This window comes from Gamsiella multidivaricata (assembly GCF_025024155.1).
Source record: "Gamsiella multidivaricata strain RSA 2152 chromosome Unknown BC939scaffold_12, whole genome shotgun sequence".
Taxonomy (NCBI): Eukaryota; Fungi; Mortierellomycota; class Mortierellomycetes; order Mortierellales; family Mortierellaceae; genus Gamsiella; species Gamsiella multidivaricata.
In genome coordinates this window covers 422,938-441,611 of record NW_026251720.1, presented here as the reverse complement: position 1 = coordinate 441,611, position 18,674 = coordinate 422,938, and the positions used below count along the sequence as shown (strand labels likewise).

The 18,674-nt window shown below is 49.8% G+C and overlaps 4 protein-coding genes across 4 annotated transcripts; 3 read left to right on the top strand and 1 right to left on the bottom strand.

Annotated features, from left to right (window-relative positions):
- Positions 1–5,635: 5,635 nt before the first annotated feature.
- BC939DRAFT_393779 (WD40-repeat-containing domain protein) lies at positions 5,636–6,478 on the top strand (the record flags this gene model as incomplete). Its single annotated transcript, XM_051552112.1, has 1 exon — positions 5,636–6,478. One exon carries the CDS (start codon positions 5,636–5,638, stop codon positions 6,476–6,478), a length of 843 nt encoding a protein of 280 aa, XP_051415367.1.
- A 2,350-nt stretch (positions 6,479–8,828) lies between these two features.
- BC939DRAFT_40156 (uncharacterized protein) lies at positions 8,829–9,918 on the bottom strand. The gene has a single exon (XM_051552618.1). The coding sequence runs from the start codon at positions 9,651–9,653 to the stop codon at positions 9,081–9,083; it is 573 nt and encodes a 190-aa protein (XP_051415366.1). The 5' UTR covers positions 9,654–9,918; the 3' UTR covers positions 8,829–9,080.
- Positions 9,919–10,325: 407 nt separating this feature from the next.
- Positions 10,326–11,952, top strand: BC939DRAFT_393887 (major facilitator superfamily domain-containing protein; the record flags this gene model as incomplete). The annotated part of the gene is made up of 3 exons (XM_051552119.1): positions 10,326–10,682; positions 10,769–11,273; positions 11,363–11,952. The coding sequence occupies 3 exons, from the start codon at positions 10,326–10,328 to the stop codon at positions 11,950–11,952; spliced, it is 1,452 nt and encodes a 483-aa protein (XP_051415365.1).
- Positions 11,953–12,554: 602 nt separating this feature from the next.
- On the top strand, positions 12,555–15,775 carry BC939DRAFT_442493 (uncharacterized protein). The gene is made up of 5 exons (XM_051554403.1): positions 12,555–13,633; positions 14,016–14,256; positions 14,358–14,620; positions 14,741–15,184; positions 15,311–15,775. The coding sequence occupies exons 1-5, from the start codon at positions 12,788–12,790 to the stop codon at positions 15,635–15,637; spliced, it is 2,121 nt and encodes a 706-aa protein (XP_051415364.1). The 5' UTR covers positions 12,555–12,787; the 3' UTR covers positions 15,638–15,775.
- Positions 15,776–18,674: the final 2,899 nt, after the last annotated feature.

Here is an 18,674-nt window from a genome sequence, read left to right as displayed (position 1 = left end):
AATACAATGCTGTTTCGATATCTGAAAACCTCGAATTTCGGGATAGCCCCTCCGCCACGGCCACAGACTCATTTTCGCCCATGTGTTCAGGTCCTGTTCTGAAAGCCATTGACATCGAACGAGGTATGGTGGAACCCAGTCAATCCGTAATCACTTGCTCCGTCACCTTGAACCACTACCTTGAACCATCCTTCGTCACCGAGAAAAGCCCCCGATCCTCTTTGACGACCTCGTCTGCCATGGCACGAGGTCCACCTAGATCTGTCGACCGGGCCCTGGACACGAGCACCCAATTCAGTCTCTTCCGTAGCTAGGACCATTTCCTGTCATTCACGGCCGCGTTGGCCTTGTTCGTGGATCCACTGTGCTACAGCATCATCATGCCTTTGACACCCTTCATCGTCGAGAATTTGGGTCTCGGGTCGACAGTCAACGGTGCATCTGATTGCATGTTATGCCATCGGTTTGCTGATCTCCTCTCCTGTGGCGGGCATCATCTCCGACAGGTCAATAAATAGCCACCGAACTATCAATAGAATTTATGAGAAAATGCGATTCATCTTGCAGCGGGCAGAAAGCACTGTTTCTTCGCCACTATAATCGGTAGCTTGCTCCTGTTTCACTATACCCCAGTTTTCCTCGTATGGGCTGAAGTTCTCAATGGTAGGAAGGTGTTTTAAGGATCTGGTGGCCAAGCATCCCCGCAATAGCGCACGTGTTAGAGGCCGGCTGTTCGTCCTTTGTCGCCTCCTGGATCATTGCGTAGAATTGGGTCTTTGTCGGATTGTCTACTGAGCTCACTATGTCGTGATCTTCCAGCCACTGTCTCATCACATACCTCCGAGCTTGTTTGTTGGGCGACTTGTCGCTGGAACGAACATGATACAACGCACTGTCCATAGATGTAAATTTCATTTCTGGTGGTTGAAGCTGTCTGTTATTTTCCTTTTCTCTTTAGCATCCGAGAGCCCCACTACACGTTACACGAGGGCGAGAGGAGTAATCTGACTACAAGCATGGCTCCGTTTGGCGAATGCTGCAGCGATGGATGTGTGTCTTTGCACTCTTTTCCCCTCTTTTCCCACTTCCCCACTTTCCCTTCTTCCCACATTCACCCTTCTTCAATCCATCAGGAACTGTCTCTTATCTTTCTCATCTTTTCTCGCTCTCCTGTCTGTCTAAAGTACGTCTCTCGTACGTATCTGCTCGATCTTAATAAGCACAGCCCAGCGGCGACTCCGACTCATTGGTAACAAAGACACAGTTTATCTGCCAAAGTACCATCTCTGAATGTGCCTGAACAACCACAATCGAGCCAAGAGTGCTACTGCTAGAGTGGCCGAGATCAAGAGAACAAGCCATTCATGTGCAATGAATAATATTCCCTCCTTTCATGACCACAGGAATCTCTGCTAGAAGTGACGAGAGGAAGCGAATATCACTCCACTCGACCGCCTTGTTCGTGTGCAGACCGTCTTAAACAAAGAGTTGGAATAGAGAACATTGCACAGGGACGGACCATCTCCTCGGCTGGTGAAAGAATTCTAGAAACAGACTCCTGTTGAGGTGAGGCACTGTTTCTTGTCACTCGACAGTAGTCTATAGACATATTTTAAGGTTATTAACCCTGCATGCTTCACGATGGGCAGCTGGTATCGCTGGTAAGAGGCACAAAGAGGACAAATCTTCAGGACGACCTCTGCATCCAACCAAAGGAAACAAGGGTCGAATAAACACTTTTGTGGTAGGGCGCCATCACTTGGCCGAGCAGCCACATGTGATCTGGTTCATGCAGCTACTATGGATATTAATGTCTTTATTTACAATAGCTCATTCTGTTACCACTACGTCTATAGTATGCCAGCCCATTGCGACTTATTGGTCCCCATTGCGTTACTGAAGTGTCTGTCAACTATAAGTACGTATACTGGCTACTCGCACAAGTATATCAACCGACCACAAGGTCACTAATATCACCGCCATCTGCTCTATCATAACAGGATAACAGGAGAAACCCTCTCAGAGACGCAACATGTTTGACAGAACTTTTTCGTCATCACGAAAGACTCTCTCGCCACAAAAGGAACTGAAGCTCGCCAAGGTTTACGTGGAGAATGCGTGCTTTAGTGTTGTGCGACGACGCCGAGGCCACATTATCCCGGATGAAAAGAGCTGCGAAAAAGACTCTTACAGTTCCCCTATCCGTCGAGGATCAAGCCCTTCATGATGGATTCGCCGGCGTCTGTCTCGAGCACGCCAACCTATTGGAGAGCCTAGGATATAGCGAAATGGCACAGGTCAGCTACAAGAGGGCAGAAAGGTGGGGGTAAGCGCCAGGTACCTGCTCTTTACTTGTTCGCATTGGCCGGCTACTTCGTGTGTCGTACCTAACGCATCTCTCACTTTGCTGACTGTCCTCTGACTTCAACAGCCATGTGCGTCCTACAAAAGATCCAGGTCCTGTAATTTCCTCTGCCACCGACAGTGCCCACCGCGACATGGTACGGGTCTCTGAGGATATCTTTCCCGATGACATGCGTCAGCCCACCGTCAAGATCGCGTTACCAGAGGCAGATGAGCGACTCAGTGATACTTCCCAGCTCGCCTACTGCCTCAGTCTTTTGCAAGTGACGCCGTCGCCCGAAGAGGTCTTTGAACCAGCTGCAGGAAGTTGGGTGGAATCTACAGAAAAGAATGCAGAGGAGAAGGAGAGACTCAGGACACTGGCAACAGATGTGATCCGAGCATTCACTCGCGACGAACTCAAGGATGCCAAGGCCGTCGCAGAAGCCATATGCCTGGGCCCAGTTCTCGAGAAGGACGATTTTCAACATTTGCTCATGCTCTTTGTCAATGGCATCGAACAGTCCAGCCTGCTGGATGTGCAGTCCCTCGAGGGGCTGGCGCAACTGATCCAAGGCGCTTTTCCAGGCTATCTCGACGCTGATGACCTAGTCACGATCTTGCGTATCCTCAATACCCGCCTACAAGATACTCACAATCAGTCTCCGGCTCATATCTACCATCTGACACTCGCAGTGTCCAATGTCCTGGATGCCATGGCCGATACCAAGGTCTCAGGCTTAAAGCGTGTAGAGCTGCACGAGCCACTCTCTGCCTATTTGAATGAGTTGCAAGGCAGCAGCGACCCTTACTTAGTGTACCAGGCTGCCTACGCCTTCCAAGCACTGCAGTGCGTCCCAGACAATGAATCACCCTGGCAAGCAACGATGCGGCGCACTGGAATTGTTTTGAGGGGTGTCTCGGGGCTAGTTAGCGCAGTAAAAGGCCTGGACGTCAATGGCTTCATCACAGGACTCGGACATCTGCAGGAGGGACTGGGAGAGGTGATCCAGGTAGCGAAAATCGGGTATGAAGGTGTGAGCGCACTGGTCGAAAGTGGACAAGGACTGCTGGAATCTCTCAAGGTCGGTCTCAGCTTCAGCCAGAAACGTGTCTGGTATACAGCACTGCGCGGGACAGACACACTGCTTCGGGACGGTCAACTCGCCAAGTTCAAGACCCTGGTCTGCGAAGCACCTTGCCGGCGTGATCTAGCCTTTCAATTAGGAGTATGCCAGCGGCTGAGGGACCTTGCTGCCAATCCACTATGGGACATCGAGTCTCGCCAAGGCGCTGTTGCGTTTCTGGACGAGATGTACCGAAACGATGCAGTATGGGGCCAGCAAGCCCTCGTCAAGCAATGGATCCTTCACATTCTTATGCAGCTGGCTTCGACATTTGGCTCAGCTATGCCAAGTATGTATGATGAACGGATATGTGAGAGGCTGTCGACTTAGTATGACGTATGAAGTTCACGGCCTAGCAGGTACTAATAGCTGTACGTTATTCTATTGTGATCTACGCGATATATGGTGTAGGTGTCGAGTCTTTGTTGCAGGAGCTGGAATCGAATGGCGATGAGACGAAGAGGATTCTTTATCAGGATTGCCGAAAGGGAACCCGAAGCTTACATCCTCTGCAGGTCGCCTTACCAACCGTCGGATCTCCATCATTGCTTGACCTTGTCCAGAACAAGCCCGATGTTGAAACCGACTTGAGACGACTGAGAAAGCAACAATTGAAGGAACGAGGCGGAGCCGTGTACATCCCCCCTCAAGCCAAGGCTAACCTGCAAGCGCCCGATGACAAGCTGTTCGACCTAGGTGATTCAGGTGGAGGCAAGTCGACCTTTAACCGGCAGCTCGAGTGCGACTTGTGGGATGCCTATAAGGAAAAGGAAGGCAGGATTCCGCTCTTTATCAGCTTACCCGCAATCGACAAGCCAGAACAGGATCTGATTGCCAAACATCTACGGAAGGCAGAGTTTACCGAGTCCCAGATCCGAGAACTGAAAGACCACCACAGATTCATCTTGATCTGTGATGGATATGATGAAAGCCAGCAGACACATAACCTGTACACGAGCAACCGACTGAATCAGGTGGGAGGATGGAGGGCTCAGATGGTCATTAGCTGCGGCAGCGAGTACCTTGGACTCGATTATCGGGATCGGTTCCAGCCAGCAGATCACAATCACCAAGCAGAGCCAGCATTTCAAGAGGCGGTCATTGCGCCATTCTTTATGGATCAAATTCAAGAACACATAAGGAAATATGTCTCCGCAACGAGGCCGCTCTGGCAAGTGACGGACTACTTGAATGCCCTTAATCTGATTCCCAGCCTGCAGGACCTGGTCAAGAACCCCTTTATGTTGACGCTGTCCTTGGAGGTACTGCCGCGCATGGTGGATCCAGGACAAGGCCTCTCGGCTGTTCGGGTGACGAGAGTTGCGTTGTATGACCAGTTTGTGGAGCAATGGTTGGAGCGAGGCAAGAAGCGACTCGTTGAGAAGAAGGACTTGAGCTATCAAGAGAAGAAGGTGTTCGAGAACTTGTACGACGATGGTTTTGCACAGAACGGAGTTGGCTTTCTGAAAGCGCTAGCGGTAGCGATATACGAGGAGCAAGCGGGCAATCCGGTGGTCGAGTACTCGCCATTTCGCGATCAAGGGACATGGAAAGAAAGCTTCTTTAGCCGGGAGAACGAGAAGCAACAGCTCTTGCGTGAGGCGTGTTCTCTGACGCGCAGTGGCAATCAGTACCGGTTTATCCATAAATCACTGCTGGAATACTGCTTGGCCCGAGCGGTGTTCTAGCCGCGAGACGGAGAGAGCGCGAGTCGCGCGGCCTTACCTCAAACTCTGCCACGTCGAGGGAGCGTCGATTCGGTCATGAGCTTCGAAGACCAGGCTACTGTAGAGGAACCCGTGGCAGCCATTGCACAGGCGATGCTCAACTCGCCTTTGGCACGGAGAAGCTTTGTGGGTGAGCCGTCGATTCTTCAATTTTTAGCAGAGCGTGTCCAACAGGAACCTCTCTTCAAGTAACAGCTGCTCGCATCGATCGAATGCTCCAAAATCAACAAAGAGGCACGCAAGGCGGCGGCCAATGCAACCACGATATTGATCAAAGCCGGGATCCAGTTCAACGGTGCAGATCTGAAAGGCATCCAGATTCCAGGAGCGGACCTGAGTGGGGGCCAATTTGATTCTGCACAGCTGCAAGGGGTAGATTTGAGAAAAGTCAATCTCCGCAATATTTGGCTGCGTCAGGCCAATTTAAGCAACGCACAGATGGGGGGCGTGCAGTTTGGCGAATGGCCGTACCTCTTAGAAGAAAGCGAGGTGAGATCCTGCGCGTATTCGCCAGATAGGAAGTTCTGTGCGGTAGGCCTCTACGATGGCACGGCAAGCGTATATGACACTTCGACTTGGGCAAAAGCCCACACCTTGCGTGGTCACACCGACTCAGTTGAGAGCGTGATGTATTCACCCAGCGGCCAGCAGATCGCCTCTGGAAGTGGGGATAAGACTGTGCGACTGTGGGACCCGCAAACCGGTGCACCTAGTCCCATCTTAAGCGGCTATACCGACTGGGTTACGAGTGTGGTGTATTCGCCCAGCGGCCAGCAGATCGCCTCAGGGAGTTGGGACAAGACGGTGCGACTGTGGGATGTGAATTTGGGTCAGTGTTTGGCAGTTGCTGAAGGTTTCCATGGATTTATCGCAAGCATCGCCTGGAACGCTACTCCAAACGGCACCTATTTCGCAACTGGCTGTGTCTATAAGTCTGTTCGCATGTGGCAGGTCATAGAAGAGGCGAGTCGCTATCAGGTGCGCCTGCATTGGATTTCGATGCATGACAGACTTACCGTGTCAGCTACCTCTATCCAAAACGTGCAAGGCTTAAGCAGGATAAATATGCGGCTATTAGAACAACGTGGCACTGTGGGCAAGCCGATTCCACCTTTGGGCTTTCGCGAGGCAAGCAGAAAGCTAATGACCATGGCGTCCGTGGCGCATAAACTCAAGGTGCCGTCAAACCACAGTACGATGGATTCCATTGCCACGACCGATTCTCTCGCTGTACAGTCAGCGAAGCCGGTCGATTCGGCAAATGTCTTTTCTCATGCTTGAAAGGTGAAGCTGATGCAAATAGGAAGTTAGCAACGGTGCCTTGATCTTTACCCATTGCCAGTGTTTTAGCACATAGATTGCGCTTTCTGAAGACAATATACAGAACAACCTTTGTCCATGACAAGTTCACAACTTAAAAGTGGTAGTCAAGAGCACAAACTAAATCACTCAATGGGTTATAAAAACCAAAGAGCGGGAGAAAACGATGAACAATGAAGAGATCAAGCTAGGGTCTCGGTGTATTGTGCGCCCGTGAACGTTGGCCATGGCAACCCGATGTCTTAAGTAATACTCGCAAGAGAAACATACACTCCCGGTTCTAAACAACCCCCTGCGGAGAGTATCGTCCCAACATCCTTCACCGACCCTGGCCAATACCACCAGCACCACCGCTGCGACCAACACCAGATTTACAGCCAACAACGCGCCCGGCATACTGAAGCAGAATTTAGTAAATGTTGGATTGTCCACCCACAAATAGTGAACGTGGGCTGGACTTAAACCGTCGTGAGCCGGGTTAGTTTCAGCCTATTTTTTGCAGTCGGAACCCAACCCATCTCTTGGTCAACTAATGGTTGAAATAGTAAGATTCATCCAAAGATACCACAAGCCGCATCGGTATATATTCGCCCTTGGTAGATTCGAGGTTGGCGAGGCGCTTTTGTACATTTGACGCTCGGTATTTGATATTGGCCTCAAAATCATGCTGCTTGTTCAGTCGAGTGCTTCGCCCCCAGTGCAACCCAAGTAATTTCACGTCGCGTGTTACTGTGCACTGCCACGCGTCCATATCAAAGCGTGAGCTTGATTATTGTACAATTGTCCTGGAGGTGTTCCTTGCTCCAGTGTTGTTGAACTTCGTCACGATTTCCGTCAATGCCTCCCTATATCGAGGCTCCAGTTGTTTTTGAGGTTGACCTTGTATTGGTGATGGCACTATTGGGTCTGGGGGTTCATCGTCTTCAAAACTATCCTCGCTCTCATAGCAACGAATGACCCTCCCTGCCGCTAAATTTGATACGCCAGCAACCTTAGCCAGTCGCTTGCGCGTGTGGGAGCCAAGGCGACGCGTCAGCTCGGGCGGAAGCAGTTCGAGGAATCGATGGACCTTGTTACACTAACGTTTAACATTAGTAGCGATAAGAACCAAGATATGAGATGTCCTTTGAAGGACCAATTTATTATCATGTCTATCTACGTACAAGTACAGTGAAATTATAGGTCAATCTGGCCTGAACTAGAATGCACGGGGTGTTCGTATAAAATCGAGGATCTGCAGGCGTAAGTTCTTTGATGTTGTCATGGTGAAAGCGTGACAAGGTGAATAGCATTCTATTGAACCTATCTAAAGCGAATATAGCCGGCTTTGGGCTAGGCTGAAGCTTTGAGTGCACTATCACTGGTCTTTTGTTTTGTGTCGCGGACTCTATCTGATATTCCAACACGGCATGGCATGGCATGACATCGTGTTTTATGTCCTTTGGCACTTTATTTTTATATTACTATATACACATATACATTTCGCAACATAGCTGTTACTAACTGCGCTCTTCGTCGCAGGAACGATGATGACGCTCGGGTTCGTGCTGCTCTCAGACACCTACCTGGCCAACCAACTGAGTATCCAGATGGGGAAGGTCATGATCAGCCATACGTTTGGAATGATGACTGGTCCACCTCAAGGCCTTCTGTAGGACTAGAACCAGGATCAGGAGAAGACGGGTGATGCTCAACAACAAAAGACCGTCAACACCGGTGACGGCTATGGCTGTGGTCAAGTCCACGGCGCTGCCGACTGTGAAGGGCCTTTTAACGAACAAGCTGTTGCTTACGGCACTGTGCATCAGTTTTTTGGACGCGTTTCTTGTATCTGGTAAGCTATGTGTTTGTTAATGATTCACGATCGTCCCCTCCCGCCCCCCATTCTTCATTTCAACCCTATTTACTGACCATCTGCAACCACATTATCATGTCTTTGTACCTACCTAGCGCTCGAATTAGTCTTTCCTCTCGTCTTCGAGCGCCGGTTCCATTTTTCCGAGACCCAGATCAATCTCTGCTTCCTCGCTCTCAGCATCCCGACGTTCATCCTCCCCATCGCCGGTTGGATCTCTGATCACCGCGGCGCCAGGGTCATGTCGAGCTCCGCCATCATTCTCTGTGCGATCTTTGTCATCGTCCTCGTTCTCCCCAACATACTCTATGAGCTATGGTTGTTATCCTGGTCTTGATCGGTACCTGCTGGCAGTTTACATCACCTCGGTCCTGGGAGAGATCTCTGCCGTGATTGGGATGACGGGAGAAAGAGATGGGTTCGCAAAGGCGCTCGCGTTGTTCAACATGGTCTTCTCGATCGGTATGGTTGCAGGACCTTTGCTTGGTTCGATGGTGTGTCAGAGAGTGGGATTGCTATAGTTGCGTGTGATGCTAGCGGGGGTGGTTATGGCGATAGTGTCGATAGTGTCGATAGTGGGGCTGTTTATAGGCGGAAAGACGCAGAAGTGAGTGGACCAGGACCAGTATGAGAGGGACCGGATAGAGGAGGAGAAGACCCTGAGAGAGCTACAGAAGCATGAGGGTATGTAGGGCGCAGAGTTGGGGTTCATGTCGAATGATGCATTTGGGGGACTGAAGGGGTCAAAGTCGATGTAGCGGTTGGAGCAAAGGATGCTTTTACTTTGTTCCATAACAGTGATACGATTGCACGGGTGCGCACCTTTTTTTTTAGATCGTTTGTGGTGTACATGTAGTTTGGATAAAGATCTTTTGTATAGTGCAGATGGCGCATACAGTGTAGAATGCGCAGTGTGTTTGTCATCCCCACGGCGCGTATGGCCCTGCAGCGTTGCAAAGAACAAATAGGACGAGGAAGAAGATGGATTCCAGCGCAAATGGAATCTGCCAGAGCGCGCTTGGGGATGTATGTACGGTGTAGGTCGGAAGAACACAGAATATTGCTGTGCTTGTTTGGTACATTTGTCCTTGAGAAGGAGAGAGGGGGAACTTTAATAGCCAAAAGGAGCACCGATCGCTGTAGAGTTTTCGGTATGGGATCGGATACAAATAAAGCGTCGATCACTTTTAAATACAAAAGGAAAAGAAAAAGGAAGCCCAGGAAATTCTTTGGCGAATCAACTTCTCCGTTTGCTCCCTGGGGTCCAACAGGGGGGACCATCCCTGATCCAGCGTAGCCATGACTCCGTTTGGCTTAGAGTACGCACAGCATCGTACGACCCAGAGTGTGCGCCCTCCACAGCTCGGTAGCAGCAGAGCACTGGAAAAAGGTGCGCCCGGCGCCCAATGGGCAACTTTCCTTTAATACCGACGGCTCCTTCCACTCCCTCTTCCTCTTCTCTTCTCTCAATCGCACGTTGTTCGTTGTCGCCAGTGCAGCTGTTCCTCACCCGTTGCCCTTACTGAACTGAACTGCATCCGATTGCAGATCCCCTCATCCAGATTCTGATTCTGATCCCGATCCTGATCGACATCAACTTCCCCTCTCTCGCCTCATCTTAACTCCGGCATACTGCACTACTATACATCCTTCCCCTGAAAAAGTGTCCAATGTCTCCTCCTTCTGCTAGCTCCCCTCAAAAAAATGTAACATTTTATTTCTAACAAGCTCGTTATCAGATCCAACGGTTCGATCCCTTACCCCCTGAAACCCAATGACTGACAAAAAAAAAATCTCAATTGCTTGCGCTACTAGCCGGACAACATCGCCACCGATACCAATACCAATACCACCACGACATCCATAGATCCGCTCCAGTCCTCAACAAATCTCGACAAAAAGTCCGCCGATCTCGAACATGGTCTGAACGACAGTAGTAGTAGCCAACTCGACATGGGTCGGTGTGCAACCCTAAACAATGTGGACGACATCCTTGGTACAAGTCGCTTCACCCGCTTTCGCAGTTCAAACCACTTTATCTCGTTCACAGTCGGACTCGCTGTCTTTGTGGACCTGCTCTGTTATGGCATCATCATGCCCCTGACGCCCTTCATCGTCGAGAGACTAGGTCTTGGGTCGACAGCCAACGGTGCATTGATTGCATGTTATGCCGTCGGTTTGCTGATCTCTTCTCCTGTGGCGGGCATCATCTCCGATAGGATGGCGAACCGTCGGGTTCCTATGGTCGCTGGATTGATGGCCCTGTTGCTCTCCACGGTTCTGTTCATGGAAGGCCTGGATCACTTTTGGGTAAGTGGCTCGTCGTTCGAGCCCAGCTGGAGAACACTGAAAGCTGTTCCTAACACGCAGTATTTCACACGCGTACATTACGATAGCTCCTACTACTTGCTCGTTTTTCGGCTGGTTTGGCCGGTGGAACGATGATGACTCTTGGCTTCGCTCTGCTCTCGGACACATATCCAGCCAACCAGCTGGGTGCCGAGATGGGCAAGGTCATGATTGGACAGACCCTTGGACTGATGGTCGGACCACCAATGGGTGGGATTTTGCAAGACCATGTCGGTGTCAAGGCGCCCTATGTGTTCTGCATCATCCTCATCGGTGTAGATCTGGCAGCTCGCCTGTTGATCATTGAGCCCCGGAGCGCCAAGGTCAAGGCAATCAGAGAATTCCAAAAACGACAGAACCAAACACAAGAAGGACAAGGGCAAGGGGAGCAATCGCTCGGGATTGAAAAGAATATCGACACTCTTGAGGGAGCCCCGACTCCGGCCAAGGCACAGGCCACTAGTGAGATGTCGACTCTAAAAGGTTTATTGACGAACAAGCGTTTGGTCACGGCTTTGTTCGTCAGTTTCATCAACGCTTTCCTCATCGCTGGTATGTCTTTGTCATTTGTCTCTTGCGCTTTAGATCTATTCTTTGAATTATATAATAATAATAGCACCACTCTGTCCTTATCTCTATAGCGCTGGAACCCGTGCTGCCACTCTATCTCGCGGATTTCGGAATTTCCAAGACCCAGATCGGTGTCATTTTCCTTGCGATCAGTATCCCGTCCTTTGTCGCACCGGTTGCTGGCTGGTACTCTGACAAGCACGGTGCCAAGGTCATGTCCGGGGCTGCGATCGCGATTTGTGGCGTGTTTGTGGTCGTGATTGGCATCCCAGGACTGCCTCTGTGGGCGATCATCCTCTTCCTGGTCGGAGTGGGCGCCACCTGTGCGGTGTACATTACCCCAGTGCTGGGCGAGATCTCGGCCGTGGTCCGGGTTACGGGCGAAGGAGATGGGTTTGCGAGGGCCTTTGCGCTCTTCAACATGGTCTTTTCGCTGGGGATGGTGGTGGGACCGCTGCTGGGATCGGTCATCTATCAGGAGACGAGTATGTTGTGGACGTGTGTGTTGATCGGAGTAGTGACGGTATTGACGCTACCCATGGTGTTCCTGTACACGGGAGGCAAGGCCCAGAAGTTGCGTGATCAGGCACAGTATGAGAAGGATATGCAGGAAGAGAGCATGGTTCTGAGTCAGATGCAGGAGCAGAACCGGCAGCAGTAGTAGCAGTAGTAGCAGTAGTAGTAGCGGTTACAGCAGGAGGAGGGTGGATCGACTTTGGTACCCAGCGTGGACCAGAAGATGTCGACAGACCATGTTATCGCCTTATTAGAGCACATCCCTATACCTTTAGCCATAGCCATACGCGTGTACACATACCCACCCATAGACCTATCTCTAGTTACACTCCAATAGTTACTTGACAATCGCGCACGCGTTCATTCGACCACGCTGCAAGAATATATCTGGCGACGTTCCTATTGGTCTATTGGTGATAACCTTGTTCTTGCAGAGGCAGACTGAATCAAAGCGAAAAATGTCCAGCTACCCTGCCTGCATCTTTGCCCCTGTGCCTCTGCTGCCTGCTCCAAATACGGTTCTTCGACGCAGCGAAGCGAAGGCTGAGGGCTGTATCGGTTCCGGGGTGGTAGCGAGCGTAGTGGAGGTGCATGTCCATGGCTGCGCTAGTCCGGATAAGGCACCAAGGGGAGAAGGGGGGAAATAAAAGGGATGTCTTGATGGTGCGAGGGAGACTGAGGCGGACTTGATCCATGTGTACTGCACCAATAGGCAGTTTTTCAAGGCCCTGAGGTACTCTACGTTTTGTTCTATCGCTCAGAGTGTCTGTTCCTGGCTGTTGTCTGACACCTCCTTCCCCAACTCCATCATCATCATCATTATTATTGTCATCCCCATCATCATCTGCTCGTCTTCATCCTCAGCATCATCTCCAGCCTCGTTCTCGTTCTGATCTCTCATCTCCGTCACTTGCAGCTCCTCGATCCTCTTGGTCGCCCTTTTTCCTTGGATCTTCTCTCAAGACTCGGGACCTGTCCTCATGGATCCAGAACGGGGCCTTGGGCCAAAACTGTCGCACCACCTGAACTCAAGCATTAGCACCAGCACCAGCACCAGCACCAGCACCCACTTCGCTACCACCACCAATGGCCATGTGCATCATCAATATCAGCATCAGCACCAACACAGCTCTACCACTCATAGCAGCAGCAACGACACTCCAACCAGCACTACCACCAGTACAGACACCGGAAAGAGATCTCGGGCCAGGTCTATCTCCCTTGTCCACCATCCTCATAGTGGTCACCTTCCTACAGCGCCCCCTCCACCGGGCGTACCGTCAGTGGGAATGATTGGAGCAGGAGTAGAGGAAAAAGGCGGCCTAAGTGACATTGGGTCAAGATTCTTTGATTCCAACACTCTGCCCTCGTTCAAGACCCAACTACGCCAACATAGTCATCATCTCACTCACCTCGCGCGGTCCTTCTCTGCGCGGACCAGGCGGTTCTTTCGTTCGAATGGCATGTTCCGTCAGGCATCAGGGACAACTCGCCGTGTTCGTTTCGGCATCCTCCTGCCATCGGTCGTCCTTATATTATGGCTTGTCTACGTCGTGAACTCGTTCCTGTTCAGGCTGGTCTTTGGACCCAGGGACAACAGGATAAACCCCAACGAGCCTGTACAGCCGCCGAGATGGATCGATCGAGGCGACATTACCGGTCTGGACTTGCGGCCAACGGACGGCGCGGACATGATGACGGCGATCCTGTTGAACTGGTCGAGACTCGATTCACTCAGGGAGATTGTCGACCACCTGTGTCCGCATGTGATGTTCAAGGAGGTGATGATCTGGAATAACAAGGTCGATGTTCATCTAGAGGAAAAGGTAAGGCGATGGAGGAGAGGGGCTCGACTTTGGTGACTCGGGATGATCCGACTATGCAGGAGGGAAGAACAGGGAAAAGGCGACTTTGTGCAGGAGCAATTGGCTATGCGCATTTGCTGTGGGGATGCGTTTGGATGGATGACATGTGCCACAGACAGCCTTCGCCCGGCAACAGCCATACTGCTGCACATGTACCACAGGGGAACAGACAGGATCAGGGCCAATAATGCATTGGACTGCTCGTCACTTCGCATCTGAAACAAGCGCAGTGTGGACCCTGACGGACGGACTATATTCAGATAAACAAGTCTAGTGAGGCTGGGTGGCCCATGCTCAATTGCGCGCTCTTCTCACCAACCCTCTCTCATGCTGATCGCGATAGATGTTCTCATGCCCCAAGGTGCGCGTCTTCAACTCCCCCAGCAACATGTTTTTCGTCGCCCGCTATATGGCCTGCGCCATGGCCTCGTCCCCATATTGCTACTTCCAGGACGACGACTGGAAGATCTTCTATCTCCGAGCCATGTACGCCAACTTCTTGCGCTTCCCACAATTCCTGCATACGGACACCAACTCGGATGTATGGTCGCTTACCAACTGGCGCTGGTGCTTCTTTGAGGATGGTAAATTAATAATCGCCTCGTTCACGTCAATATGCGTTATCAGCTGAGCAAGTACTTATTTCTGCACCCCGATTTTTTCTTTTTTCTTCCTCTTCATGTAGAGGTGAACATGCACGCGTGCTTTTCTTGGCTTGGGACTGGTGCGATGGCTACACGGGAAATGGTTGTCAAGTTCTTGAAGCAGGCATCGGTCGCGGAAATGGATCCACTTGAATTCGCCTACGGAGACATGTACTTCTCGACCTTCCAAAACCAGGTTCCCTATCAGCTGGAAAATTATTTGATGGAGCTGGTCGATCCTGCCAAGGATGTCGTTGCGTTCAGTAAAGGTTCGGAGGGCAAGACCAGGAATAAACTGTACATGGTACGTATCGATCCAGGAAATGCCCCCTCCCCATCCTCAATATACTGTGGGGTAAGCAAAACTGGATCTAATCGCGGATACTAACGATGCACTGTCTTATACTCCATCGCGAAATAATAGCACAAGGCAGCACAAAAGGTTTGGGACGCGTTGAAGAGGAAAGACCCGGCCTTTGAGCGGGAGGAACTGCATCCGACGTACCTAGAACGTGACGTGCGCTCACCCTGTGCAGACGACCGCTGCTTGATAATCTCGAACAAGCATCCATTTCCCGATGTCAGGATGTTTAAATACCGCCCCTACATCGATATCGAAGAGAGCGAACTAATCCATACGCACTATGAAGATCCCACGACGTACATCCGCTTCCCTTTCAGCAAGGCTGTCGACGGCATGGACGACACCGCCTATAAGAGCACTCAGCCGATCGTCCAGGGCGACTATATCGGTATCGACATGCTGCTTGCAGTAGAACGTAAAATCGAGTACAGTCTCCTGCACCAAATGGGAGACCAATGGATCCAAAACGCAAGGCTTGAGATCGCTGGCAGCGATGCGGTTTACGTAAGTAGCCTTTGAAAAAAAAAAAATTGTTATGGAGCGATTATACACAATGTGAATGCAAGGGCATGTCGACTGATCAAGGCATTATATTCTCTCCCAATCCTTCGTCCATGACCCCCTCAACAGAAAAAGATCCCTTTCGCCTACAACTGTAAAGAGGTCAAGAACCCCAACTATAGCGGCAGGGTCTCGAACGCTGTCCTACGTGAGTTCTTGAACCAGCCTTTGGATCACCACATTTTTGATTCCAAGGAGCTGGAGCGGCTAGGATACAACGATGATGATGATCATGTGAAGAAACCGGTTATGTCCTACTATGAGGATTATGGCTGGAGGACCCAGTGCAAATTCGTGGTCCATGAGCCCCTGGGATTCAGGTTTATGAGGCTGGTCAGCGGTCGCGACGAGAAATATCCGTTTGTTATTTATGACCTTGGATGGAAGGTCCTTTAGATGATCTCATAGAGATTTATACATAGAGAGAAGAAAAAAAAAAAAAGAAAGACGCGTGAAGAGAGGTCTCTAGATTCATCAAGACGCGCAAACACCCCCCTGTAGCATCCTTAATGTCCATTATCTCCAAATAAACGCATTTACATACAAATAACCATCGGCTGTTTTGCGTGAGAGGGATAGCTATTCCGGATAGACAGGCGAGGACAGAACAAATTGGTGGTGCTTGAGCAGATGAAGAGGACCCTACTGATGCTCTAAAGATCTCGAGGGAAGGATGATTTGCAGCGAATGCTCATTGAGGTCATGCGTCTGAGCGACGGCTCTGTCCGTATCAGGGTCCCCGTTAGTCAGCGCCCGAACGGCTCTCATCCGTACCTTGCTCCACTAGATGGCATGGACACACGCAACAGAGTCGGAGGACTGAGTTGGCTAATACTCATTCAGTACGTGTAACGCGAATAGGGTTTTGTTTTTTATCAAAGTTCATCCACTCTTCATCATTTGACCCTTGCATGGATGGATGCCGAGTATTTGTTATTGCTGTCGTTAGTGTTATTATTGTTGTTGATACTCGTGTAGCATTAACCCTGACTAGCATCATCGGTCCTCATCCTCAGACGACAACAAGAAGGAGCAAGATGTGGGCCGCGATTCCCGTGTATGCACAACAATCGTTTGTGTTTCTTGTGGTAAACATCATCGATCAAGAGAGAGAGGGAAATTTTCGGCCGTTCGCTTAAATTGTTTCCTGGCCCTCCGTTTGGCATCCGTGAGCTAGCGAAGTGGTGGAGACCGAGGGAAAACAAGAACACAACCAAGAGTTGTCAATGGTCGATCGTCTACATTTTTTTTTTTTTTTTTGTTCCAAGAATGTTACTGTTAGAGGACAAAAAACAAAAAAAAAACTTCCATTGCAGCACTGTTTGTTGCTGAACATTTCACAAGGAATGGTCCATTGCCTGATATCTTATCCATCTGCAGCGAACAAGGTGAGATAACAACAGTGTTTTTCTCTTGACCCGAGATTCGTTAACAACCACCCTTGATATAGTGCGACCTGACAGCTAGTGATAACGGCTTATTGTCTCCCTGTCTTCTGCCAGAGTTATTTCTACCTTACGGTCTTCTGGTGAATTTCTCTTGCGCCCTTTTTTTCCAACAGGACGTCACAGCCCTATGTCGACTACGACCGCTGCACGCGATAGTAGTGGCATTTGTGCCTGCATGCCCATAAAAAAATTACGGCAATGATGCGACATGGCAGCATCGATTTCGATGCAGACATTTTAACCCTATCCTTTTCGCTTGAACGGGACAAAGAAGAACTTAAGGCTGCGATCAAGGGTCATATGGAGGTACATATGCAGCCTCAAAAGGATATCTAACCAATGGATGCCTGGCGATGAGAAGAGCCATGGCCTGATTAAGGATTTATACTTTGGCTATAGAGTTCCTGTCCGTCTTAGTCTTCCTACCCATGTACTTTCCATAGAAAACCATAGACTACAAGTTATTCATTTTGGAAGTGAGCTGTTGTTGCTTTTCGATTTGTTATATACACAGTTGAGGTAATGAATAATGATCGGTACTAGGCGCGACCTTCTCCCTATAGAGTGCAAATGGTAATTTATCTCAGACCAATTCCTAGCGTTCGATATATGTTGATAAGTAAGGGCTCTTGCATCTAGCCCCTAACCCTAGTCCTTGGGCCTTTGACCTTGTCTATCTGTTTCTGAGCCGTTGATCGTAAGGTTTCTCGCCAGGGTCAAGTCTGTCCCAATCCTTCAAGATGGTTCATCATCAGGTATTGAGTGATTCTGCATCCGTTGATATATGGACATGTATTTCCAGAAGAGAGCGGAACCTTGAGTATAAGTACAGTGCTGGGCTTACTGGCGGGACAGAGCATGACTAAACGAGGTAAGCGCCGTTGAAGCATGCCAGTAGAATCGAATTTTATCAAACCAGGGGGTGGGGGGAGGGATATTTTTTAGGTTCAGATGTAGTCCGTGAAAATGTAATCTTGTTTGTCCATCCCACATCGCACGCCGCTGATTGGCTGGGACCTGAGTTTACTGGACGTTACACACGCGCGTGTGATTACATTTCAGGTCGCCCTCAATAACTTCAACGACTGAATAGTCCACGGGCTTTTGGATGTATCAACCGACGTTATCTATTGAGGGTAGCCATCCTGTCTCAGCCTTCCCCTCCTTTTCCCAACCATCACTTCCACACATGCAGATGGGCGATATATACAAGTATGCGAGATTGTAGGTACAGTCTTGATGATAGGATTGCAGATTTCTTCCTTTTCCTTAGTTACATCGTGTGCAATTAATCCATATTTGATATGTTACAAAGCGCGACAGAAGCCTAGGAAAGGTATTGGGTTTTGGTCAGCCTCGTCTTCTGCTGCGATCCTTCCATTCTCAGCATACTAGCATTGCCCGCTTGAAGTGGAACTCTTTGTGGGAATGGAATGGCTCTGAACAAATCTAGAGCATGGATGACTATCCCATCTGGACAAAAAAAAAAAAAAAACGATATTGTTAGGATGCTTCAGTATGAAAATATCACAGCTTCAAAAAGCCATTCCAGCTACTCCAAAATAAATAAAAATTAGAAAATTTTACATAGTATCCCTCACCATTCGATCGAACGCCTGAGATCGACAACAACAAGAAGGACGGAGTACGATGACAGGCTATCAGAGGTTCGAATTATTCCGCTGTTTCTTTACACACGTCTCCTTCGCGTATCCCACTGCACAATCTCGCATTATCTTATCCATGATGAGATATCGTCAACAACAAAAAGGCAGGATGGAAGTTTATAGACATAGAGGACGGATGGCGATCCAGACCCCTTCCTTCCAGGGGACGAATGTAACATGTAACAAACAAACGCGCCGAATCTTTCTAGGCAAGCCTGTATCAACAACAATTTATTGAGGGCGGAGCGAAAATCCGTTGTCGCGGCTGTTGACGTAAGGACGACTTGGACCCGAGTTGGGTAGATCAGACAGTTAACT